The sequence below is a fragment of the Chrysochloris asiatica genome, unplaced genomic scaffold (genome assembly GCF_000296735.1).
Source record: "Chrysochloris asiatica unplaced genomic scaffold, ChrAsi1.0 scaffold00014, whole genome shotgun sequence".
NCBI classification, from domain to species: Eukaryota; Metazoa; Chordata; class Mammalia; order Afrosoricida; family Chrysochloridae; genus Chrysochloris; species Chrysochloris asiatica.
The window spans coordinates 13,923,783-13,951,298 of NW_006408532.1; the positions used below are offsets into that span (position 1 = coordinate 13,923,783).

The 27,516-nt window shown below is 44.5% G+C and overlaps 1 protein-coding gene across 1 annotated transcript in view; it reads right to left on the reverse strand.

Moving 5' to 3' along the window:
- Positions 1–1,124: 1,124 nt before the first annotated feature.
- APBA1 (amyloid beta (A4) precursor protein-binding, family A, member 1) overlaps positions 1,125–27,516 on the reverse strand; it is a 290,053-nt gene continuing 263,661 nt past the window's right edge. The window contains exons 6-13 of the mRNA XM_006834910.1: positions 21,211–21,243; positions 20,130–20,216; positions 19,157–19,342; positions 16,947–17,126; positions 14,968–15,180; positions 6,020–6,139; positions 2,243–2,383; positions 1,125–1,196 (exon numbers count right to left, since the gene is read on the reverse strand). Of these exons, the coding sequence (XP_006834973.1) occupies positions 1,125–1,196; positions 2,243–2,383; positions 6,020–6,139; positions 14,968–15,180; positions 16,947–17,126; positions 19,157–19,342; positions 20,130–20,216; positions 21,211–21,243 (1,032 nt within the window). The remainder of the gene's footprint in view (positions 1,197–2,242; positions 2,384–6,019; positions 6,140–14,967; positions 15,181–16,946; positions 17,127–19,156; positions 19,343–20,129; positions 20,217–21,210; positions 21,244–27,516) is intronic.

Genomic DNA, 27,516 nt, shown 5'->3' on the forward strand with positions numbered 1-27,516 from the left:
CACAGGCTGCCTACTGGCCCTGAGCAGAAAAAGGAAGTTGGTCTAGCTTCAGGCCACGAAACGTAATATGAGGGTGTGTCTTTGCACGAGGACTTGGGTCCTCATCAAGAGGGATGGTTCATCCTTCCCAGACTCCCTGTGTGTGTTGTGGGGAGCAGGGTCCACTCCCTCAGAAGGGGGCACTCTGACCCTAAGTAGTGCTGGGAGGGCCAGGCCTCAGTCTTCCTGGTACCCTGCCTGCCAGGGCTTGGGGCTGCCCAGAGAGGCCACATGGGTGGTCCAAGGGCTCTGTGTGCTATCAGAGGCAGGTTGTAGAGGGCAGCGGTATGTTCAGCTCATCTTTCTGGTGGTGGGGAGGAGGGAAGGGTGACGTGTGTGAGTGAGTGATTTATAGGAGCGGCAAATGGGATCTGCCTGTGTTGCATCAGTGGCTTGCAACCTTTGGGACAGACTATGGGAATTTTGGATGCTCTGAGAATTGCCCAGCTTCCTGCAAGACTATGGTCTCCTCATGCAAGGTAGTTCCACTTTCTTGTCCTCTGGGGCGAAAAGGCCCATCTTGCTATAAACACAAGTATGATGAAACTAAAACCAGCTATAGATGGGTAAAGGTTGGCTCAGAAATTCTGGGTGGAGACAGTATATGATGTCCACCACACTATGGGAAGTGCATATCATCAAAGCCCTGGGCTGCCTCCTGTTTCTAACCGCTTCCTCCACATCCAGGTAAGGAGAGTGTAGATTTTAGGCACTGTGAGTCCGTTTCTTCACCACCCCCGGAGCTCCTTCTGCCAGATCTGCACCTCTTAGGACAGGCTGGCTCCCACCATGGGTATCCCCCTGCCCACAAAGAGGGCCCATCAGGAGGATCCTAGGAGAATCGGGGCCGCTCTCCATCCCCAAGTAAGTGAACACAAAACTTCCCTGGGTTTAAAAAAAAAAAGTAAACTGGAGAGAGACAGAGAAAGGAGAGGGCCTTGTGGCTTCTCCCTTCCCTGTGCACACCAGATGCTGAGAGCAAAGGGGGACGTCTCAGTGGACACATAGATGCAGTACTAGACACACAACCACGAGCGAGGACAGTCCTCCATGCATGCCACGGGGCGCGTGAGGGGCGCAGCGGCTCAGATGTAAACTGGTTGCTCCTGGGCCGTCAGCAGCCTGTACATGGCGGCTGGCATAGTCTTCATGTGGATCTGAGGGCAGAAACACATGTTAGCAGGCTTTGGAGGCTCCAGGAGTGGTGGGAGTGTTGTAAAAACCAGTAAAAACCAGCTGCCATTGAACCAACTCCATGTGCATAAACGTAGAACCGAACCATGCTCCACAGGGTTTTCAATGGCTGATTTTTCAGCAGTAGATAGCCAGGTCTTTCTTCCAAGGTGCCTCCGGTGGACCCGAATCTACAACCTTTCAGTTAGCAGCTGAATGTGTTGACTGCATTACCCAGAGATCCTTCTCACATCATAGGGGGCTTTGAAAAATGGACCCTCCACCCACCAGGCACCTGACTCAGGTGGACTCCAGGAAGAAGAGAATTCATGGACTTTCTAAGAAGTTAGCAGGGACAGAAAATAAACAATGAAAAACCAAAGTTTCACTTTCCTGGTCAACGCTCTTATGTCAGTCGACAAGGTCTTTAAAAGTAGAGGGCACTGACGATGGAGGGAAAATGAATCTGGGGTTCTGACTGCTCCTCACTCCCCAGCTCTCCTGACAGTGAAGACAGCAGATCAGCCCTAGACTTGGGTGTGAAGAGGCAAGCCCATGTTGATCAGACTGGGATCTAAACTTAAATCTTCCAGGTCTGGTGAGACTAACTGGGGGGAACGGAGAGAGAGGCAACAGAAGTCTGCATGCTGAAGACAGAGGTGAGCAAATACAACTGGAGACAAGGCTAAAGGAGACTTGATTCTAATTCCACACAGGTGTGCTCATCTCCAAGGAAATGGGTTAATGATTTGGTCAGAGGGTTCTCCTGAGTATTGAGACGGGTTTAGTGGTGCAAACGGCTAACATTACTTGGTTGCTAATGAAAAGTTTGAAGTTGGAGTCCACTCAGATGCACCTTGGAAGAAAGACCTTTCGGCTGCTTCTGAAATACCAGCTGCTGGTAACCCTATGGAGCTCAATTTTACTGTGACACACACGGGGTCACCATGAGTCAAGCAGACTTGATGGCATGTGGTGGGTTTGGAAAGGACACCCTCTGCCTCCCCCCAGCCCCAGGCCCCTCTCTTACCTCCCCAACGGCATTAGAAAGAATGTGGACGATTTTCTCGTGTGGGGTGGCGACAACACTCTGTCCGTTGATTTCAATGATGCGATGTCCCACACGGATGCCTCCTCTCTCAGCGATTCCTCCTCGCATGAGGCTGCAGATCTACACAACCCAAAGCCAAGTTACACCAGAGAGGAAGCACCTCTCCGCTGAGAATTGGGGATGGAAGAGGGTCTTATCTGGAAATCTCTCCTCCAGCACTCACATATCGGAAAAGCTTGTCACTGTTTGGCGGTTTTCCTTTTGAAATATGAATCTCTCTCTTTTTATTTTCTTCTTACAAGAAAGGTGAATCTGGAGGCCGGTGAGGCACCTCCGCATCTCCTGGGGAACTGGCTTTCCTGGTATATTTCCTCCCCAGTGCTATAACATGCTCATGGACAGGCAGGCCTATCACTGTGAGACCATCCACACTACCCAAAGCAACCTGCAGATACAATGTAATCCCAATCCAGACTCTGTTGGGGACCACAATCACTGAGATGTTGAGGCCCTGTGTCATGGATGAAAATCCAACACGGTGGCTCCACTCAGAATTGCTAGCCAGGGACCCTGAGGGCCAAGGAACTCACCTCCTGACTTGCCGGGGTTCATTGGCTTTTACGAACTCACTGGTGAGCTACCTCTGTATAATTTTCTTTGGTCTTATTATTCATTCTATGCTTTTAACTCCAGTAATTGTAGCTTCTGAGAAAATGGTTTTTATGTGCCTCTCTTAATGTCTCCACTGTGTTGGCAGTGCGTAGGGTCCTGGGAGCAGACCTTTTTGAGGAACAAGCTATAGCCACCTGGGATGAATGTCAGAATTGCACCTTATACAACTATTCAGTTATGTTGGATATTAACTTAAAACATGAGCTCTTGTTGTCTATGTACAAAAATAAAACCGACCTCCCCCTTAGAACTGAGGCAGTAAAACTTCCTCATACGACTCAGTACGAACAAGGACAGGTTTGCTGGGATTAAGCAGGGAGGTTCTGGAGAAGAACTGCCCCAGGTATTCACTTGAGGTGGAGTGGTAAATTCTGGGAATATTGGATTAAGGGACAATGGTGGCAGCCCCTTCAAACCGCCCCCGGGGTATAATCAGTTTGACCTATATGTTCTCCTTCCTCCTGAAAGCTTAAGCCAGGTATCTGAAACAGCTTGACTTTCTTCAGACCTTTTAAATCCTTTCACCTTTACCTATTAGAGATTAAGTGTTATGAGTATGTTAATTAGTCTTGAGAAACCTCACATCCTTGCCTTAGGAATTAAGCCTAAAAAGTAATTTATAATAGTTTGCTTGAATTTTTGGAAAATTAAGAATATTAGATTATTAAGACAATTTGCAATGTATATTTTAGAATCAGTCCTGTAAATCATTGTGTCCTGTTTTGAACGATTAATCACATTTCATTTCTGTGCCCTGTCTTAATAATCCCCTTCTTCCTTTGTGTAAAATCCCTCCCTGAAATAAAAGGCGGAGGCAGATTGAATCCTGCATGCATTACTGCTTGCAGGGCCATGGAAGGTCTGTCTGCCAGTTTTGCATCCACTCTGGTCTCGAGTGTCTCTTTGTCTCTCTCTTAGCGTCTTTGTGTATATTCTTTTTCTGTCTCTGTCACCACCAGATCTCCCTACTTCGTGAACCAAACTCTCATGTCGAGGCAGGACCCCGACAAGACTCCAACATCTTTCTTTAAGGAGATGGAAAGACTAATCACTGACTTTATTTGGGAAGGAAAAAGACCCCAGGTAAACAGCTGGGTCTTGGTATAAAGAGCTGTTTTGGGGTGTCACAGGGCTGCCCATGTTTTCACTGCATAAACTGTGTGATGCAGGTAGTATTATCCCCACAATTACGATAGGGACTCATTAAACCTGCTCAATGCCAGCAACCCTTTTCTTTTTTTTAAGGGTTCACAATTGCATGAGCCAAAGAGAGAGCTGACACCAGGGTAGCTGGAGGGGAAAAGCCCCTCCGCCCTTCCCAATTCATCTGCCCATATGCTTGTTCACTCCTTACAGAAATACCACCACAGCTGGTTCCTGTGACAGCCAGGAAGACTATGGGTGGAGGCTGCAGGCTGGTGGCCAAAATGAGCCCTACAGGGCTGGGAGGGTCCTCGGCTTGGCATGGCAGAGAACAGCCACTTCACACAGAAAGCAACTCAAAATTTCCCAAGACGACATGTTGGAATTTACCAAGTTGAGTTTTCATTCCACACTGTGCATCTTTATTTAAAAGCTCATGCAGCATCGGGTGCCTAGGAGTGTGTGGACCCCTCAGTGACTCAGGTATTCTGGAGTCAAATAATTCCTCAGGTACCTTTCCCACACCTGCTCTACAATAACTCTGCTGATATTTGAACTTTTAATATTATTCAAATATAACCAAAACAAGCGAATAAGTATGCACAGATGAAAATCTGATGTCAGGACCAAACTACAAGGGGGTAACCCTGGTGCTTCTCCTAACAGGCAAAGTGCATGGGGGATGGGGCTGGTTATTTCAGCTCCGAATGGGAATTCTCAGGGTATTTCTAAAACTTAAAAACATAGTTGGACTAAAAATGCTAATGACCTAAAACATGATGGAAATTTAAAGAGGGGAAAAAAGACTACAGCTCTTCTGTCTGGAAAGATGATTACAAAGAAAAGAGGGTACATCCAAAACCTCGCCTCATCAGGAAGGGTACAGATACAGACCAGATATGCCATCAAAGTCCAGACTTAATATGATTCCAGAACAAGTAATAAAAAGGAAATATTTTATAAGACAGCCAAGTGATAAAAATATTCCTTATCCCAAAAGTGTTCATTCAGGTTCAAAGGTCAAACCAACTAAGCCCTGGTAATGCATGAGCGCATTACTAACATAATGGCTCTCAACCTTGGAATCCCCTGTTGTTGTTGTTAGTGCTGTCAAGTCCGTTCCAACCCACAGTGACCCTGTACAGGGTTTCCAAGGAGCGGCTGGTGAGCTTGAACTGCCAACCTTGCAGTTACAAACGGACTTGCATCCAGCGCATTAACCCATAGCGCCACACCAGAATTCCTGGAATCCCCTAGAGAGCTTTAAAAAAAACAAACCACAAAAACTGGAAACTGGGTAAGGCAGAAACCCGTCAGGGAAGGGAAACGCAAGCAATTGCAAGTGGAAAACTTGAGAGACCTAGGAAACTAGGTCGTGCCACCAAGTTCTGCCTCTTAAAAGTTTCACGGTACTTGTGCTGTTCTTTGCCATTCTCTCTGCTTGTTGGATAGCTTACAGCGGCTCAGCGGCTCCCCAAGCAACTGATGGGGAGCAGGGAGAAGAAGTAGAACCACAATCTCCATACTGAAACCAAATCATAGTCATGGAGGTATGGCCCAGACCTGGAGCTGTAGATGCGCCTGGCCGAGGGGTCTTCTGCACAGCTGGCCATGGGGTGCACCCCAAACTAAAGTTGGCTACTGCCAGGGTAATGCAGAATGGTCACAACTCAAACAATGGGCTTTTTAGGGAATGACTCCAGGAAGAACACTTCTCAAGTGGAGGGTCCCAGAATTCTCAGCCAGAGGAGATCTGCCTAAAAGGAAGCTGAGCCTGCCTTCATTCATTCCTCCTTTCTTTCTTGACTAGTCCAGTGAGCTACCTGGTTTAAACATAAAGTGTTACTCATCATCATGATAAAAGCAGACCAGGCAATGTGCTACAGCTGTGATCATCAGTGTTGGAAAGAGTGTGGAATGCGTGGAGCGTGCTGAACTTACAATTCCATTCTGGACGCTGAACCCCAACTGGTAGCGCAGGTCAGGTCTCCGGATCAGGACGGTGGTTACTGGAGGACACCGTACAATGTTTAGCTTGACTCGGGACTGGTTCTTTAAGCCCTTCAAAGTGAATAAAGCAAAATGAATATGGTGAGCATCTGTGGCAGGCAGAATAAGCAAAGGCAGATAGCACCAAAGGAGTATACTGAGTCTTTTGTTATACCATGGGCTGACCCACTGTGGATAAGCCACAGCGCTGGTGACCAGGACAATTTGCTGGCAGATGCTACTGACCCAGGAAGAAAACTACAGAGTTTAGAAGAGATTTTACTCCATTCAGAGATCCTATTTTCCTGTGGTAAGTTTCTTCATTTTGAGAAATGGGCTGTGTTCAAAGAGTTTGCTAAAAGTGGTCCATGCGCCTAAGAATAAAAGTATCACATATACTCTGGCTTGAGAGACGAAGGATGCACAACCCTTTTTCCAGGCAGGAGAGATACCAGTGGGAAATGGTCCTTTTCTCCTAAAGGCAAACTCGAGCAAGCATCCCTCCTCTAACAAAAGGCATCTCGTTCACAGCAACTTGTCCAATTCATCAGAGGTGCATCTCTCAGTCTCGGGCACTCCTTCCACACTCTCTCTCCCTGCTTAATGCTTTATAGCTCATCAACATCTTTATCAGCAGGAAGAAAAGGCAGGTCTAAAAGGATGAATAAACGAATTGCCACCAAGTTGACTCCCACTCACGGAATCCCCATGTGTTAGAGCAGAACTGTACTCTACAGGGATTTCAATGGCTGATGTTTCAGAAGCAGATCTTCTGAGGGACCTGTGTAAGCTCTGCAAAACATAGTTCTATTCATATACACACGGGGTTGCCATGAGGCAGAGTTAACTTAATGACAGCTGGTTTTATTTGACCTCTGGTTATAAGGCTTTATTATGCTTGACCAGCATGTGTTTTGCAGTGGGTTGCAGACCAGCAGCATCGGCATTCTTGGGCACTTATGAGTAATGCAAATTCTGGGCTTCACACTGATCTAATGAATCAGAAACTCCAAGAGTGGGACAGCAACCTGCATATCAGAAAGTAGTGCAGGTGATTCTGATGCACACTCCATTTTGAGGACAGCCAGTACAGATGACCTCTGCAGAACGATGAATTAGCTCCCTGCACCCAGGGAGGTAATTCCTCCAAGGCATGATCAGGCCCAGAGATGTCAGTTCACTGCACATACCTGGGACCACTCCATTCCATGAGTACAAGCGATAGTAAGATTGGGGTGGGGTCACCTGTCTCTACATAGGCACCATGTATGAACATCCTGAAATACTGCAACGTCAGAACTCATCTTGTTGATGAATGCAGCCACAACAAGGACAGCCATTTACTATTGATTCTCTCTGGCACTAGTCTTGGGGATTCACAGGAGCTGCCTTATTTATTTTCCTTGGCAAACTGGCAACTGTGATTATCCCCATTTATAGAAGAGGAAATGAAGGCCCAGAGATATTGAGAAACTCGCCAAGTTCACCCACAACAAGAGTCAATTCCAGGTCTGTCTGTATTCAAAACTCACTGGCTTTTCTCCTACACCCATTTCTTCATGGGAGAGCATGCTGTTCATGAGTAAGATCTGCTCAACATAGAAGCCAGGAAGAGGAACAGGACAAGTCTTATATTTATTGCTGCCCAATCTTTGATTCCAGCCTTGAGCTGGGGCCACACTTCTAGTTCACTTTCTTCCATGCCAAGAGTTCTTCCAGGTCCTGGCTCCATGCTCCCCGCTTAACATCTCCACTACCTTTGGATTGATTCCAGATTTTCACTCAATGCCAGAATTTTGATGGGATTCGATTTAATCCATTCACTTTAATTTCACTGAGTCAGTAGTGGCCAAGTGGTAAAGCCAGGGTTCCCAGCCAATTCACCTGCCTGTCACTGGAGGCAGGTGTGTTGCTACAATACTGAACAGTTGTCAGTGGAACTTACAGACTAAGATGGACAAGGAAGAAAGGCCTCGGATGCACTTCCGAAAATCAGTCAACAAAACCCTGGCAGTTAAATGACTCACAACCCATCATGGGGATGGCACAGATAAATGAATGCATGGGGTAAATGTAAATTGGGAGGTGGTTCGGGGTCAGCTAACAACAACAGCATGTCTACCATCTCCCCACTCTTCTGGAGTGCTTGGTTTTCTGGGGGATTTGAGTCTCTGGTGCCTATACTCTGGCTTGCAATGGTCTCATTCCATCATGGGATGTGGGCAGTGTCAGATTACCCCTCAAAAAACAGGGTAAGCACAGGTTCAAGTGTGCTTACAAACTAATCTCTAGTGAACAGTTTCATTTTTCTTTTTTTATCACCACATCAAAGATTCTGCTTCTAAGTCTGGCTGGCATCTGTCTCTCTTCCAATCCCACAGCACCTGCCTAAAGAAGCAAAGCCTCTTTTCACCTTTCCAATCCCTGACAGAGATGGAGTACCACTGAGCAAGGTAAACACGGGCTTCCTTGTGCTTCCTTACTAATCTGTAGTGAACAGTTCTGCATGCTTTTCACCACATCTTTGATGTTTTCAAAGAAGCTCTGAGTGTGATTTTTTCTGGATGAATGAAAGTGTGTGAAGACCTGGGGCTCTCACAAAACGACAGGCCCCACTGTCCACACCAGTGGACTCTCTGGCTTTTTGCTACAGACAACAGAGCCCAGCATGGGTTGGTGACAAGGGCTGTGTTGGTTTCAGAAGACTTGGCTTCAGGTTTTGTTTTGCCACCACAGCTATGGGACCTTGATCTTTAGTTACACGATTTGTCCACTCATTTTCCTCATCTTCAAAACCAATACTGAAATTCTCTCAAGTCCCTGACATTCTGTGATATCACCATTTTTCATATTTTTTCCCCTAAATGGTTTGTCTGAAACACCATACATATTAGAATCAGTATGTTTAAAAACATTTATTCCTAAAATTAAAAATAGACTTCTTTTTAGGGGGTTGGTGTAGTCTGGACATCACTCACCCATGTTATTTGTCTCTCCTCTGAACGTCACTCCTCTTGTGTTCATTAAATTGATAAACATACATTGATCACTGGTGATGTGCCAAGACATTCCGCAATTGGTAGCTATATTCATGTCATCCCCAATTCACGGGGACCCCATGCACAATGGCCTTGGACCACTGTGAGCCAAATCTAATGGCTGCAGGGCATATGGCAGGGCAGCCACAGTGGGCAGGAGCCTCTGAACCTCCCTTCTCCACAATCACACCTGAGGCCAGGAATCAGTGGGAAACACAGGCTGAGGCTGATACAGATAGGGATACGTAGTTAGATCCCCACCCCTTCAGACAGAGACACCTGCATTCCAGGTTACACTTATTTCAACGTGGGATTACTTAGGCATGCTTGCTTGCTACAGGCCCACTGTAGAAAGCATTTCCCTGAAAAGCAAAGGGACTTGACTCGATTTTCTCAATGCTGGCAAAAAAAAAAAAAAAAAAAAAAAGTCACATGGCCCCAGTGGGTTCATTCCTTTTATATGAATTGGTTTAAGATGCTTGATTTGTCCCTCAGTGAGGGAATTTCTAGACTGGGGAAATGTGCTGTAAGATGAAGCTCAGAGAAAGTGCAATCTGAAGTAACCAGACCATGCATTTGCGCTGCCGCTCCTAATCAATGTTTCAAGTTGGGTCCATTAACTTGAATTTCAGAGCTGCCATTTCATTGGAGGTGCCAATTAGATAAAAGGGGGGAGGGTCATCTCATCCCCATGACAACAGAGGGATGGTGCAGCAAATTAAGAAATATGGTGGGAGGGAAGGGCAGGTAGGAAGGGAGGGGACAGGAGAGAAGCCAGGATGGTCTCCATAGCAACAGGAGAGCAGAACCACACTGATCTTCTGGATGGATAGAGAAATTGTCCTTTAGTTTAAAAAAAGCCAAAAACGTAATGGCATGGAAAGGGGAGGGCTGCCTACTTGCTTTACCTCCCCGTAATTAAGCTGTCGCAATCATGACAGAAAAAATAAGCATTAGGGAAAAGCAATTAAAACAATTCCATAACTGGGGGGTGGGGGGGAGCGGCAAGATGCAGAACATACTGCTTTAGATTCCAGCTACCCAAAGGGTGGAGTCCTGGTGTGCCGCTGTGGGATAATGCACTGGACCGAAATGTCAGTTTGAATTGCAAGGTCGGTGGTTCAAATTCACCAGCCACTCCTCAGAAACCTATACAGGGTCGCTGTGAATCGGAACCAACTTGAAAGCACTTAACCAAAACAACAACACTCAAAGGGTGGCTCTTACGCTGGTCATGATGGAGTAATCCAAAAGCTTGTTAGAAATGCAGACTCTCAGAGACCCTACCCAAGAACTGATCAATCAAAATCTGCATTTTCTTAAGCTCCCTGGGTGATTTAAGAAGCACTGATTTATCAGGATGAGATTTGCTTGTTAAATTCACCTGCAAAGAACACCGAGTCACCACTAGAATAAGATCAATACACAGGCACAAAGGCAGCACATTTTTGCAGAGAATTTGAAACCAGTATTGTTGCTGTTGTCAGCTGCCAGCTTGAGTCACCCCAATTTGTGGTGACCCCTGTAAAGATTTTCAGTCTTGGAAACAGTCTGGCCCTGTGTCATTACCCCCATAACTTGCTGTAGATCCGACTGCTGTGATCCACAGGGCTCTCATTAGCTGGTTTCCAGAAGTACATCTCCAGACTTTTCTTCTTAGTTCATCTGAGAGCTCAGCTGTAAGCTATTCAGTATCATAGCCACCTCCAAGGGGGCCTCACAAAGTTCATGGAAAAGTGGAATTAAAAGATAATGGAATTTTTTGTGAACAGGAACCAGACAAGGATGGCCTTTATTGCCACTCCTATTCAATACTGTGTTGGAAGTCTTAGCCAGAGCTATAAGGCAAGAAAGGAAATTAAAGGCATTCAAATTTGCAAAGAAGTAAAACCCTATTTGTACATGACATGATCCTATACATAGAAAACCCCAAAGACTCAGCAAGAAAATTATAGGAACTCATTGAAAGATTCAGCAAAGTGGCAGGGTACAAGATCAACATACAAATATCAGTCTGATTCCTTTATACTAGTAAAGACTGCTCTGAAAAGGAAATCAAGAAAACAAGATAATTTACAATAGCTACCCATGGACCTCACCAGATGGAATACATAGAAATCAAATTGACTACATCTGTGGAAAGAGATGATGGAAAACCTCCATATCATCAGTGAAAACAAGGCCAGGGGCAGACTGTGGAACAGATCATCAATTACTCATATGCAAATTCAAAAACTGAAGCTAAAGAAAATGAAAACAAGTCCACGAGAGCCAAAATATGACCGTGAATATATCCCACCTGAATTTAGAGATCATCTGAAGAACAGACTTGATACATTAAATGCTAAAGACCGAAGACCAGAAGAGTTATGGGATGACATCAAGAACATCATACGTGAAGAGAGCAAAAAGTCACTAAGAAGACACTCTGTCTTACACACTATGTATACACCAAACACATAACACACATACACACACACACACACCTTACACACACAGGCATCTTATCCACATGCACACACAACACTCACATCTCACACACACAACTATGTTCTCAGCAACAGTCTTGCAGGAAACCTCGAGGGGCCCAGAAAGCCGTGTAATCCCAGTCTACCGTCAGTGTCACCATGCTTGCTTGGTCCAGAGTTAGTGAGATGCAATGAGGAGGGATAGTCTCGTTCAAACGAGCTATGGAACCAGCAAGCACCAATGTTCTCAAAATGATATAAACAGTTGCTTCATTTCTAGTAGAAAAACTTAATCCTTCATCTCATATATTCATATTTAAATTTTTCTTTCAGGAGCTTCTCTTAGCATTATGTAATAGTAGCCCCAGTTCCAGAGAAACAAGAAGTAATCTTGTTTTCATGTAAAAGGTGTAAAAGGATGACTAGCTATACTCAAACCTGTGCTGGAACCTGTGTAAGACAGAAATCTAGCCCAGAAGGAGAACTTAAACACTCTAATAGAAGGTAATAGAAAAGTTGTAAGACTGAACCATGTCAAAGGTGGAAAACTTTCGAGACCTGGAAAAACCATGCAGTCTTTCTGAGTTCTAGATCTCACAGGTTTCACTGTGTGGCCTTTTTATCATCCCGAACATAAATTCCATCTCCATAAACAATTAAGAACTGGAAACAGACAGTGGTGGTAGTTGCCGGACATGCTGAATATACTTAAGGCCACTGGAATGTATATGACATGTACATACCTGTTCCGTACTTACGGACTCTCTCAGTATCTGACATCTTGTGTTCACAGCAGTAGTACAGAATCTACGATCTGACTATTCTGCACATTAACAGGACACGTCTGGCAGTATTGAGTGCCCAGATGGAAGCAGGAGGAAGACTGGCTGTGATTCACGTTATGTGTTAACTTGTTGGGGCCATGATTCTCGGTGGTTTGGTAGTTACGTAATAATGCAATTTGGCAGTTATGAGAGGATGTAGTCATCCTCTATTTTCACATAATGCTGATGTTTTTCATAACAACCTGGTCTTTGGAACCCAATTATGTTGATAAGTGAGAGGTGGGTTTTCTAAAAAAAACACTTTAAACAGGAGGTTATATGTTATATGTATTTACCACAGTATGTTTTTTTAAAGAAATATATGGAGTGTAACAGATTTTCCTTCTTCTTATGACAACCAGCCCATGTGGATAGCATTATGAAAGTTCTGAGGAGGACAAACTCACTGGATCACAGTTGTGGTCACCGTGAAGGAAAAAGTGCTCTCTGATTTGAAGCATTTCTGTGATTTGCAATAGGGAGAGCAAACAGCCATGAGAACACCTGACTGATGGTATGTTACTGTCGAGGTTATTGTGCTGAGGAACGTTTGGTTAAGGCTGAGTCTGGGCTTAGTGGGAGAGAGTGTTGTGATTGATTAGTGATGTCTGCTACGTGCACTGTTACGGATTAAATTGCGTCTCCCCCAAATTTACTAGGTTATTAGGTAATAGGGTACTAAACCCTAGTACTAGTGCACATGACCTTGTTTGGAAATTGAATCTTCAAGGATATTATCGGATTAACATGGGGTTATACTGGAGGAAGGTACGTTCTAATCCAATCTGAATGGTGTCATTCTAAAAGAAGACACATAAGAAACGAAGAGAAGATGGTTGTGTGATGACAGAATTATGTTACAGCTGCTAGCTATGGAAGTAGGAACTATCAGATGCCAGGAGACTTGGAACTATCAGATGCCACTTGGAACTATCAGATGCCAGGAGACAAAAGAAAGGATCTTTTCTTAGAGAAGAACATGGAATACCTTACCAATACCCTGAATTGAGACAATAAATTTTTGTCATCTTAAGCCCACTTTGGGGAGGAATCTGTCAATAGTACCTTGAGGATAAGCTAAAAAAATGAAAACAACTTATGGATGTAGTAGCTCAAAATACCAACTGAAAGGGAAGGCATCCTCATCCCATTCCATCTGTATGCAGGGGTGATGTTGTTGTTGTTGTTAAGTGACGTCGAGTCGTTCTGACCCATAGCGACCCTCTAAAAGGTTTCCAAGGAGCGACTGGTGAGCTTGAACCACCAACCTTTCAGATCACACTGACTTTTCAGTCTGGTGCATTAACCCACAGCGCCACACCAGAAATCCATGCAGGGGTGATAGGGACAGGCAATTTATAGACATTGGCTACCTAAAATGGGGTGTGGGGGGAGGCTATAAAGGCACAAAGTGACTGGCTTACAAGTTTTCCAGAGGGAGTTTAATATCAGAGTGTGCAGGGGAAGGCAGAATACCCTCTGAATAGTTTTCATCTTGTCTAGATGGGGCTGGTAAAAAGAAATGGGGATAAGATTCTTATGATCCAATAATGAGTAATTGTTATCAGGACTAACTGCAATTGTCACAACTGTAAAGGTAGAAGTTTTATGACATACAGGGGGGTGTTGTTAACCTTACATTCCAGGAACAGAGGACCCTAGGATCATCAAGTGAGAAGAGCACGAGCGGAATGTGGGACCCTATCCAGAGAAGCAGCAATACCAGAGATGGAGGCAGAGATGAGGACATGGAGAAATAGAGCAGCTGAGGACTCTAGACTCATGGAAAGAGAAAGACTGTGTGCTGGTGGCCAGGAGGCAGGCTTGCAGAACATGCCCTTTGGTTATTCAAATGATTATATATTCCTGAGTATTTTTGTGTACACTCCCCCCCCCCACCAAAAGCAAACAAAAAGACCCCAGAGGAAATAGAACCAAATACTGTTGAATGATGATGCATGGAGGGGATTGTGACCATTGCATTGAAACGATGAGTGTAAAACTTGTATCTCCCATGTAATCTACCACTCAAGTCACAATAAAAACTTTAAAAAAATGAACGCAAAACAAAAACCAAATGTCATCCACTTGCCTTCAACTCAAGATGGCCCAATTGGATTTCCGATGGCTATATTTTTGGATACAGATCACCAGACCTTTATTCTGAGTACCCGTGGGTGAACTTGAACCTCCAACCTTTTAGTTAGCAGCTGAATGCCCTAATTGTGACACCAACTAGTGATGCTAAAGGTTGCCTGAATGCAAAGTTGGTGACTTTATATACTGAGCCGTCCTGGGGGCCTGACACAGAGAACACATTCATTGGCATTAATCGTCTGAACTGCAGACACACTCCATTTCAGGTCTGTAACAGTGGCTCTGTATGATAAGCAATGGACTATGAACCACAGGTCAATGGTTCGAGTCCCCTAGCTTCTCTGTGGGAGAAAGATGAGGCTTTCTGTTCCCACAAAGATTTACAGTCTTAGAACCCCTATACAGGGCCGCTATTAGTCAGAACCGACTAGACAGCGCTAACAGTAGCAACAACATCCCCCATGCCCAGGTACCTTAATAATGCTCTGGCAGGTTGACAGGGGCAGGCCCACAAGGCTGGTGCCGTTAATGGACATGATCTGGTCTCCGATATTCAACTTCCCTGACTTCTCCGCGGGGCCTCCATGCATCATGTTGGCTATAATCACGGTTGGCAGGATGGACCCCCAGCCAGACTCCACAATCACCACACCTAGGATTTCTCCTTTCTGCTTCTCTATGAAAACCTGAAAAGGGAAAACCGGAAGGCTGAATCAGCAAGCAGATGGGGTAGTGACAGAAAAGAAAGCATTTCCCCACTCCCCATTCCTGTCTCTACTGAAAGAGAAAGACGCTCTCCTAAAAGGATCCAACCCCATCAGATCCCTTCTCAGTAGTCCATGGATTAAGGCGTTTGTACTGAACAATTTAACACAGGCTGTGATGGACCAAATGGTGCCCCCCCCCCAATATGTGTTAGAATCCTAACCCCTATTCTCATAGATGTAATTGAAAATTGGGTTGTTATTTGTTATAGCAATGAGGCCATGTAAAAGTAAAGTGTATTCTAAAGCTAATCACTTCTGAGTTATAAAGCAGAATACATACATTCATACAGAGAGAACACATACTGGGAACACCTATACCATGTAAGGATCCTCTACAAACCAAGGAATGCTAACATACCAAGGAAAGCCCAGGGCTACCAATAAGGAAAGAATACACAAAGCCAAGACTCTGATTTGGATGTTTAGCCTCAAGAACTAGGAGAAAATAAATTTTAGTTCTTTAAAATCACCCAGAGGTAAGATTTGTATGGCAAGTAACCAAGCTTCTATCCTTGCTCGCCATTCTCTTATTTCATATAAGCAATCTAGGTCAGCAACACACCAGGTTTTTATTCTGTAGTCTTCAATGGTGGTGGGGTTGCTTTGGTGGTGTGTGGCAGTTACAGGAAATAGCTTTTGGATTTTATACACTGTTCCCCCCTCTGACATTAATAAACGGGGTCCACAAATTCGCCCCAATATTTAACATTCTAGAGTTAAAAATAGATAAATATGTGATGGAGCACCACATCTCTGTACGGAGAAAATTGAATAAAAAGGTGCTGAAGTTACCACAATTTCAAAAGGTGAGCGTGCAGGCTGGAGGACCATGTGCACAGTGGTGGTGGCTTTCACTGACCCTGCAGGGACCATGGTTGGTTTCAGATACTAACTTTGTAAGGTTTACAGAGATGCCCCAGGGTGGGAGACTTCTTGGAGGCATCCAACAAAGAGTGAGTGTGTGTATGTTTATTTATTCATATTCATTGAGACATATATGCTCACACACACACCGCAGGACTCACTGCTGGTACCTGCCCAGAACTTTCTGCAGCTGGCCCCTTCCTTGGAGAATTAATTGCCCTTGGCCAAATGGAGGACCCTCCCAGCCTTGGCCTATGACTGGCCAATGTCCCACTGGCTTGTCATGTAGATGTTAACCCCTGTTCCTAATTATCAGAGTCTAGGATTCCATTATATTTTTATGTATTTGGATAAACACAAAGACTTCTTGAGTACATGGTTCTAGTTTACACTATACTTTCCAAGTAATACCCAGCCCACCAGGCCAGCTCTAAGGGCCCTGTTTTCCTGCAGACAGCTCAGTTGAAACAACCATGTTGTTTCACAGCCTTTATTTGTGAAACCCTCGTTTGTTCCAGGCTCCCAACCACAGCTCTTTTTGACTGGTACTTCTATCAGGCACTGCCATTTAACTTTATCAGTACCCTTAGCTAGTATCAGAAGGGCAGAGTTCAGCATCTACATACCACAGCACTCCAGGATTCCAAGCAGCAGAAGACGCTCTGCCCTACTGTCTAGATCTTCCTCCTAGCAGTATTATGAGAAGGGAGCCCGAGACAGGCAGGAAGGAGCCCTTAGCAAAGACTCTCAGCACTCTAACTTGACTCAGGGCTCCTGCCCAGCTCACCTAGCTTGGACACGAGCTTTAGGAAAGTACCTACATCTTTGCAGTTTTCCGACTTGGAGAAGTGGATCAGGTCATCGTTGTACATGTCCTGGGTATTGAGCAGGTCACTGTACTCCTTCTGGCTGAGATCTTCAGGGTTAATGCCGTTGGCCCTGAGGAATTCCTGGTATGCCACACTAAAAGCCTGCCCAATGGACTGCGCAATCAGCTGGGCCTGGGACAGCAGCCAGAGACAAAAAGATGGCAGTCAGTAGGGAAGCACTGTTGGTAGACATCCTGGTACCCTTTCTAGCAGGACTATGGAGTCCCAGACACCACCCAGGCCTGGGTTTCCACAAGGAGACGCTGATGTCTGCCATGGGTCATTTTTTAATTAAGGGATGATTTGGGTGATAGCAGGGAATTACTGGCATTGAGTGGACAGAAGTTAGACACTATACATCCTACCATGCCAGCGACGGTTCGACATGATTATAAGGGTTCTGCATCCTGAACAATTGCCAAATAACCCACTGGACACTCATGTAGATGTAACACGTGTCCCTAAATTATCTCAGTCAACTCCGTGAGTCCCTGGGGGATGCAAATGGTTAAAAGAAAAAGGTGTTGAAGTTACCACAATTTCAAAAGGTGAGCATGCAGACAGGATGACCATGTGCACAGTTAGATGCATGGATACTAGCCAAAGAGTTGGTGGTTCAAACCCACCCAGAGGTGTCTCAGAAGGCAGGCCAGGAGGTCTGCTTTCTACTTGTCAGAGCCATGAGAATTCTATGGAGTACAGTTCTATTCTGCACACATGGGGGCATCATGAGTCAGAATTGGCTACTTGTGATGTTTTAGGCCTCAGCTCAAACTTACATAAAACACAAAGCCTTCGAGTGGATGGCTGTAGTACACAGTACCCATTGCAGTGGTGTAAACTGAGGTAAGGTGATACTTTGTTTGGCCCATAGCTTTACCAGGATACACTTCCGGACTTTGGAAAATTATCAGTACCAATACTGATCACGGTTATCAGAATTCCAATAAACCCCATCGCTATCAGCTTGGATTGTCACTGTCACACATGGTGACTCATGCTTTTTGAACCCACATTTCACATAGAACATGTGGAAGACATTCAGCTGAGTACCATGCTCTCTGACACCCACACTGGCTCGTCAACACGCACAAGCATCTGACTACTTCATTCTGTCTTCTGGTGTGACAGGGCCTAAGCACTGACATAGTATTCTGAACGTGATTTTACTTTTACTTGTTTTCCTATTATATTTATGCCATTACTTGGATTATTCTGTGAAAAAATTTTTCCAAAGAGGAGATTGTATGGATTATTTTGTGAAACAATTTTTCCAAAGAGGAGATTATATTATTTCTTAAATTTCATTTCAGGCAAGAATGGGAGCATTGCACAATATCTATTGTAAAAAGGGGATTGGCTCAAGGGGCTACTCAGCCAACTGGTAAAGCATAAAAGATAATGTTCAGCATCCTACTTTGATAAGTAGTGTCTTGGGTCTTAAAAGCTTATGAGTGGCCATCGAAGAGACAGCTGTTGTATTCTATGCATCTAGAGCTGCGTGTCCTGACCACAACCAGCAGGCTACTGGACTACATTTGATGGACACTATGGCAGCTGAGATTAGTCCCCGGTGGGAGGTACAAATGGGTGAGCACCTAACCAATAGGTCGGCAGTTCCAACCCACCCAGCAGCACCTTGGAAGAAAGCCTGATGGTTTGCTTCTGAAAGACCCTAACCACTGAAAATCTTACAGAGTGCACTTCTCCTCTGCACACGTGGGATTGCACGGGCAGGGGCATGGGGGTGGGTCCCAATTGACTCCATGGCAACTGGTCTTGTTTTGATACCAAGTGCTAGGTTGTGCTCTACACACAGTATCTTCTGAGTCACACAGCAGCCCAATCAGGGAGCTTCTATCATTTTACGTGACAAGAAACTGCAGCTTAGTGACCACCCAGCTCGGGTGTGGTGACAGCTGGACTCCCACCCTGCTCTCTCTAGTTCTGCAGCTAACATGCTTCAAGCATGCTCTAGTGGAAACAAAGGAGTAACATTTCCAAGTGTACTTTTGCTTCTCCATGCTTTTCTTTCCTCATCTTCCCCACGAGACCCAAAGAAACCCCATGGGAAGGGAACTGCTCCTTGGGAGCTCCAAGCCAGTGGCCACGAAAACATCTCCTAGGTCACCCGGAGTAAGAACGGGGCTAGCCACCCTTACATCCTCGGATTCAAAGACGTGACAGATCATCTTGTACTGCCGTTTTCCATCCTGGGAAGGGTGGGAGGCTTCCACGTTCTCCTGAGAGTTGGGGCGAGGCATCCGCCTGCGGGCCATGAGCACAACGATGTTCCCGATGTCAGCGATGTAGGAGATGGTCCTCAGGGGGTGGTCCATCATTGTCTCCTGGAGGGCGGGAGGGAGAGGACATATTAGGGGCAGCGCGGCACTAGTGACCCAGGCAGGGACAGGCCACATACAGGTGGGCTTGCGGGCTCATGGAAAGGCCTTGTTGCACAGTTATGTCCACCTCACTCTGCCTGAAGCCCTTCTCCTCAGCTAATAACCAGAACAAAAAATGTGTGGCAGGTTGAAAATAAGGAAGAAATTTCAAACGTTTACCACCAGTAGAAGAAGTTCTGCTTATCAGCCAACTCACAGCGACCGTCTAGGACAGAGGAGGGTTTCTGAGGCTGCAAATCTTTATAGGAGCAGACAGTCTCATCTTTCTCCCGAGGAGTGGCTGGTAGGTTTGAACTGCTAACTTTGCAGTCATCAAACCCACACTAAACCCATAGGGTTGCTATAAAATGGCAGTGAGTTTGGGAACCTCTGCTGGAAAAGTTAAAATTAAGAAAAAAAAGAAGCTAAAACTCTACATGGATTGTTGTCTTTTTTTTTCACATGCAGGCATGTCTGTGTGTGGTTTTAAATAAAAGCTCTTAAAAGGCTAAAATAACCTGGTTCACATGGAAGAATCCTCTGATGAGAATTGTTAATATACAACATCTGTGTTTTCATTTTTCCTTTGCTCTTTAATACTCCCAGTAGCAGAACTTGCAGAGCCACTAGCTTCCAGCTTGTACAGAGCCCAGCATCTGGGCACAGCTGCTCCACAGACTTGGGCACCATCTCTGACCCGTCTCGCTTCTAAGCTTCCTCCCCCCAGGGGAAAGGTGGGGTGGGCTCATACCTGTGTGTCAGCATTCAGCACTTTGATTCTCTGGGTAGAAATGAAAAGATCCACCTCTGTCATTGGTTGGGATTCACCTTCAGGAGCCTGAGAGGAAAAATGCACCAAGAGGCAACTTTAAAAAGGATTCCAACCTAGCTGCCAGCGAAAGGTTAGCTCAACACAGAGGCCCCGAGACACAGTCACCAGAACAGCAATGCAGACTCCAGAATCAGATTCCCAAAGCTGAAGGCCCCACACAGAGGATGGATACATGGATATGAGTTAGCAGCTCCAGGTTACGGAGGGGAAAATACAAAACAGCCTTTGTTTTCCCCCGTGAAGCCTCAGCAACTCACAGCAGCGGACTTCACTGTGGGAACGCTGACTGTGATGGGTCTTTCCTACTAGGGTAGAAGGAAAAGCTGGTAGCTGATGAGGAGCCAGAGTTTTTCCTGCTGGAGCTGATTGAAACAATGTTCACAGTAGGTGTGAGTTGAAGCTGTTACGAGACTGTTCTGGTAAGAGGGTCTTCACGTTTTCACACCACCACAGCACCCCAGAAACAGTAACCCACTCCAGAAACCATCCCTTGAAGAAAGAGCCCCAATGCCTCACTGTCCCAGGAGTAGTTCATAAGCACCTAGAAGCTCCACAACCCCCCCTCCCCCCAAAGCATAACAATTTGTTTGATTTAGGGCTGAACTCTGCACACGTGTGGTTATTAGCGAGTTTTCTTTTTTGCATCCAGCAATCTGACAAATGCACAAGTCAGACATAGCTCTAATTGAATAGATCCAAGTCCCTGCCACATCAGTCCTCCTGCAAGGGTGAAATGTTCACACTCCCAGATGATTCATTTAGCATCTCCAATCTGCTCCCTGTCGTTACTCTGAAGTGAAATGACTAATGAGCAACAGAAAAACGACTACTTTAGGCAACGGATTTTGGAGAAATGCTGATTTATGGGGCGGTTCGAAAAGAAAATCGGAACAAAAACTTGCTGGATGCAGAAAACAAAAACACGAAATAATAAAAAGGCAAAACGTAAATAAATGAAAAGAACAGGCATAACACCACGCTGATGTTGTTTGTACTGCACCTTCTTTCTGCTTTTGGCTAATTTCTGGGCCATCTGCTTAGCATGGAACAAACAGAGACAGGAGAAGAGTTAGAAAAAAATTTGCAGAGACTCAATGTCAAAAAGGGAATTGACAAACTAATACCAGCATTTCTGCAGGAGGAGAACTAGCTTTTTTTTAAAAATCCCAATCTAAACCAATCTCCGAATTCAGAATTTAGTAGGTGGCAGGGCAGTGGGAAGAAGGAAATAAACATATTCTATTCAGGTGCGGTGTCTTACACGTAACTGCAATGGCGTTTTTAAGGAACCAACTTTTGAGTTTTGTTGATTTTCTTTATTGTATGCCTGTTTTCTCTTTCATTGATTTTTGCCTTCATCCTTATTATTTCCTTATTTTCTCATTTGAGTTTAATTTGTTGATCCCTCTGTAGCTTCTTGGGATGAAAACTTACATGAAAGTCTCAAACCTTTTCCTTTCCTGATCTTTTTATGTATGAATCTTCCATTATGTGCTGCTTTCGCTGCATCCCACACATTTTGTATGTTGTACGTTTAGTATTGTTTCCTTCAAAACATTTTCTAATTTCCACTGTCATCTCTTCTTTGCATCTTCAATAACTTCTAATTGTGGCATTAATTTCAACACATTTGGGTATTTTCTCATTATTATCATTACTGATGTCTAACCTAATTCTGAGAAGCTCTGGCAGCGTGGTGGTTGAGTTGGGCTGTGAATTTCAAAGTCCATAGCCTTCGGTGTGGATTGCATCTCAATGTAAAGAAAACAAAAATCCTTACCACTGGACCAAAAAACAACATTCTTATCAATGGAGACAAAAATTGAAACTGTCAGAGACTTCATTATTCTTGGATCAACCATCAACACTCATGGAAGAAGCAGCCAAGAACTCAAACGACGTATTGCATTAGACAAATTTTCTGCACAAGACCTTTTTAAAGTGTTGAAGAGCAAAGATGTCAGCTTGAAGACTAAGGCGCGCCTGACCCAAGCCATGGTATTTTCAATAAGCTCATATGAATGTAAAAGTTGGACAGTTTTGAAAAAGGAAGATCGTAGAAGAACTGATGCATTTGAGTTATGGTGTTGGAGGAGAACATGGAAAGTACCATGGGCTGCCCATAGAACCAACAGATCTGTGTTGGAAGAAGTGCAGCCAGAGTGCTCCAAGGAGGCCAAGATGGCCAGACTTTGTCTCTCATACTTCAGACATATTGTCAGGAGGGACCAGTCCCTGGAGACGGTTATCATATTTGGTAAGGTGGAGGGGTCAGAGAAAAAGAGGAAGACCCCAATGATATGGATTGGCAAAGTGGCAGCCTCAATGGGCTCAAGCGTGGCAACAATTGTGAGGTTGGCTCAGGACTGGGCAGTGTTTCATTCTGTTGTGCATAGGGTATCTATGAGTCAGTACTGACTCAATGGCACCTAAAAACAACAACCTAATTCTAATAAGGTCAGAGAAGATACTCTGTTTTATTCAATCACTTGAAACTTGCTATTATTGCTGTATAACCCAGCACACGATCAACAACGATGAATGGTCCATGTATACAACAAATGAATATGCCTTCTATAGTTGTTGGGGCTAGTGCTTAACAGATAAATAAATCAGTAGTGTTCATCAAATATTCTATGTCCTTGCTGTTATGTTTTGTCTGTTTGTTCTATCACTTATTAAGAGGAGTGTGTTACAGTCTCCAGCTATAATGGAGGATTTGTCCATTTCCTTTGGGTTCTGTCAACCAAATTTTTGCTTTATATATTTTGTAGCTATGTTACTAGGTACATGAACATTAAAGTTGTTATGTCTTCCTGCTGAATGAACTCTTTCATTTTTATAAAATGTCCCTCATCTCTAATAATATTTCTTGCCTTAAACTTGAATATTATTAATGTATTGTTTGTTGCTAAGGAGCTCTGGTAGCATAGTAGTTACGAATCGGGCTGCTAACCTCAGGGTCAGCAGTTCAAAACTACCAGCTGTTCCGCGGGAGAAAGATGAGGCTTTCTGCTCCTGTAAAGATTTACAGCCTCGGAAACCCTATGCAGGGTCACTATGAGTCGGAACTGACTCCACAGCACATCACAACAACAACGGCTTGTTCCTGGTAAGTGCCATTGAGTCAGTTCTGACTCATAGTGACCCTGGATAGGGTTTTCTAAGGAGCAGATGGTTCGTTTGAACCTTGTGATTAGCAGTCCAGTGCTTATCCTACAGAGCCACACCAGGATCCTAACCTGTGTCTGACTTAGAAATGAATGCAATATTTCCTCCTTTATAAGCGAAAATAATTGATAAAAGCAGAGACATTGCAGCCAGAATTTCTAAAATCAAATCCTGGCTCTGCCACCTTTTAGTTGTGTGGCTGTAAGCGTGCCACTCACTGTCTCTGTACCTCAGTTTCCTCATCTATATTAAACCCCCCGCTATCCAGTTGATCCCCTCACAGCAATCCTATAGAACAGAGAACTGCTGCTGTGGGATTCCAAGACTGCAAATCTTTACTGGAACAGGCAGCCCATCTGTCTCTCATGGAGCAGCTGGTGGGTTTGCACCACCAACCTTGCAGTTAGCCCAATGCTAAACTCACTGCACCACCAGGGCTCCTATAAAGTGAGGGTAAAACGGTATTTACCTCTTTAGGTTGTTTTGAGGATAAAATGAATATATATGGAAAGTGCTTAGACTAGTGCCTGCGGCATCATCGGCACTTGTATTTGTGCATGCTGTTATATTATTATTCATCTATGCTACGCTGCAATTTCTTGGCTTTGATTGTTGTTGCTAAGTGCCATAGAGTCGGTTCTGACTCAGTGACTATAGAGGGTTTTGAAAGCTGTAAATCTTAGTGGGAGTTGAAAGCCTCGTCTTTCTCCCATGGAGCGGCTGGTGGGTTTGAACACTGAGCTGTGGTTCACAGTCCAGTGCTTATCCTATAGACAAAGCTACCACACTTTGGCAAGGCCTGCTACATATATGAATCTTGTGTGAATAATGGTGAGTGAGTGAGTGGTCAAACCACAGACAGTACTGCGGTGACAGGTGTGGGGTGGCAGTAGCACTGCTATCTTACATTCCCTGGTACTCACCTGATGGAAATGCTCTTTTGGTCTCAGCAGTACATCACTACGCATGTTGTCTGTACTATCTCTTGTAGAGAAACCAGATGTGTCAGCCATATAAACACCAAATAGCTAATCTCTGGTCCACCCAGGAAGCTAGGGTGACCCCACTCCCTCCCACCCCTCCACACCCTACAGCTCATACTGGTGGTCATGAGCGCAAATGGTACCCTTGCAAGTGTGCATTATTTCAGTATCTAAGGGTGGCCTTGTGTTGGTGCTACATCACACTGGAATCTGAGAGACTTGCTGGAGGATGACTGACCCACATCAGTTCTCATCCCCATGGAAAGGATGCTCTCAGTCCTCATTGCTTGCTTGTCTCCTACCACTTCCCTGAAATGCCATGGCTGTAATACAGGAATTGCCACTATTTTCTAGACTACAACCTAATAGTGGCTGGACAAAATTCTTCAACTCTGCAGGAAACTAAGATTCCACCATTAGAATGCCCGGATTCTGTTTTTCATTAAAACTGGTGATGAGGAAGAGGCTCCAAAAGGCAAACAGTGTCATGAAAGGTATTCTGGAATAATTTTTAGGAAGTTAAAAAGTATTCCATTTACTTAGCGTAACACCAAAATGTCTCCAATTCATACCATCATTTTCAGTCAATTATGGCCTCCAAATGCCCTAGAACAAATCACAACTAAAAATGTAGATCCAGCCCTGGAAATGATGATGTGGAGATCTGGAGCCAGGATGAGAACCTGGAGCAGCAGAAAGAGCTTCATGAGAAACATCACAAAGCCAGGAGTGACCGCATCCATTTAAATCCTCCTGGTTCACACGATTGATTATGGCTCATCTCCCAGTGGGCTGTGGTGCACGGAGCAGACATTGTGCCGCACAGTCCACCCAGCCACTCAATCCACAAATGCATATTGAGTGTTTATTGCTGTTAAAGTACTTGAGTTGTACCATGTTGGGGATCCTCTCAACTCTTCTGTCTCTTTGTCTAGCTGGTGTTTACTGACATTACACTTTCTCTGTCCTAGTGTCCTTCAATGTGAAAGTCTTACAACCCTGTGGGTTAGACACTAATGCTAGACTCATCTTTCAGAAGAGGAAACCGAGGCACAGAGAGGTGAACTAAATCAGTCAATATCACACAGCTGGTAAGTGACTGAAGAGAGAGTCAAGCCCAAGCAATCTTCCTCTGCATGCCAAACCACTCGTTTTGTAATCTGGGACAAGTTTCTCACCTGTAAACTTCTCAGTGTATTTGCCTGTAAATTGGGGTTAATAAAACCTACCTCACAGGCTTCCCCCTTCCCCATTTTAAGGAATAAGTGAGATAAAAAATACACGAATGGCCTAATAGACACATCTAGCTCCTGTTTACTGACTGTAGATGTCTTCAAGTCAGATGGGCAACGATATGACGTAGAGAAAACGAAAAACCGAAACCAAAACGAAACCTCGTGGCTGCCGTGCCGCTTAGGACTCACTGTAATCCTACTGGACAGAGCAGAACTGCCCTATAGGGTTTTCAAAGTCGTATTTTTTATGGAAACAGACTGCCTTGCTTATCTTCTGATGGATGAGCTGGTGGGTTCTGACTTTCGGTTAGCAACCCAGCACTTAACCAGTGCGCTACCAGGGATCCTTAGACAAAGCTACGATGATAAAAAATTTCAATTCTACATTTAAATCATAATTTTTGAAAGTTAAGGAGATCACAAAAGCATGGAAAGATGTGATCCTTTGGGACAGATTAGTAAAGACAGATTTAAGAAGTATTTGATAATGAGTGTTCATCACAAAAATGCATAGACCAAGAAAGATCTATGCATCCTTTGTAATCTAATTGCACAAGTCTCACAAATGTGGAGAGAATGGAGACATGGAGACCACACGCAGTGTAGACTTGAAGTTGTCTCAGGCAGGCCACCATGTTTTCTGACTGAGGAGAAATGGTAATGAGTGTTGACCCTACAGATGGAGATGTAGTGGACAGCAAGGAAGACACGGGAACAGGCTGAATTGATCTAAAGTTTGATTTTCTCTTAGTTCTACTCTGTAACATGTGGGTTTGCCATGAGTTGGAACGGACTGAAGGCAATGGTTTGGTTTTGATTTTAGACAACTGTAAAGTACATATTCCCATCATTTTGGTAAGGAGGAAGTCTCTTACCTAGGTCAAGATTAGTACTGATGGTATTCAGGGCAAAGATCTCTCTAGACATTCTCTCAAAATGTATTCTGGGGAATACTAAGCAACGGGTTGTTTGCAGGTATTATACAATTATACAAGGGGGCTAAATAGTATAACTTTTCCACGAACTTTCTGAAGCCCCCTCATATAGTCCGTGTCCAGATAGTTACCGGAGCAGATGATTAAACAAAATTAAGTAAATCCCTTCTCAGTGCGGGACTTCTTAGAGCCTTTAATAGGAAAGCAGATGTGGTAAATATCTTAAATGCATATCTACTTTGCAGTGTTTCCTCTACTTCCCTGCCAGTGGAATCCTTTTGACAGCAAGCACTCTGGTGGGCTGGAAGGCTGCAGGGCACAGGTCAGGGAAGAATGCTCCCTATAGCTTACAGCCCCCATTCTGTGAGCCAGTGGTTCTCAAGCTACAATCCTCCCTAGAAGGCTTGTGAAAATACAGGTGCCTGGGCGTCACCCGGAATTTCTGATCTGGTGAATCTGGGATGGGACCCGAGCACCTGCATTTCTCACAAGTGCCCAGATGATGCGGATGCTGCAGGCTTGGCGATCACACTTTGAGAATCATTACTCCAACTGTATTTTTAAGCTTTAGGGGGGCTTCCTGGAAGTATACTATTTCTTCTAAAAGAATGGTGGGTAATGAAGGCAGAAAGGGCCTACCAGAAAGCATTCAAATATGAACAAACAAAAAAACACACAACAAAAATTGTAAAACCCTGAGAAACATCAGGTGTCTTCTAATTCTGCTTATTTCTTAGAAAAGGAAAGCCTTTTAATTTTCGATTCCTTAATTGGCCCTGTACCATTGTTATCTATACACATTTTTGGGTCCCTTATTAGAGTCCTTGTGTGGCACTACAGGATAAGCATTGAACAGTAAGATTATTTTAATCTCAAGGTGAACAGTTCAAACTCACCAGCTGCTCCTTGGAAATCCTATACAGGGTGGTTTGGAATCAACTCCACTGCACTTAACAACAACACAATTAGAATGCAAGTCTCT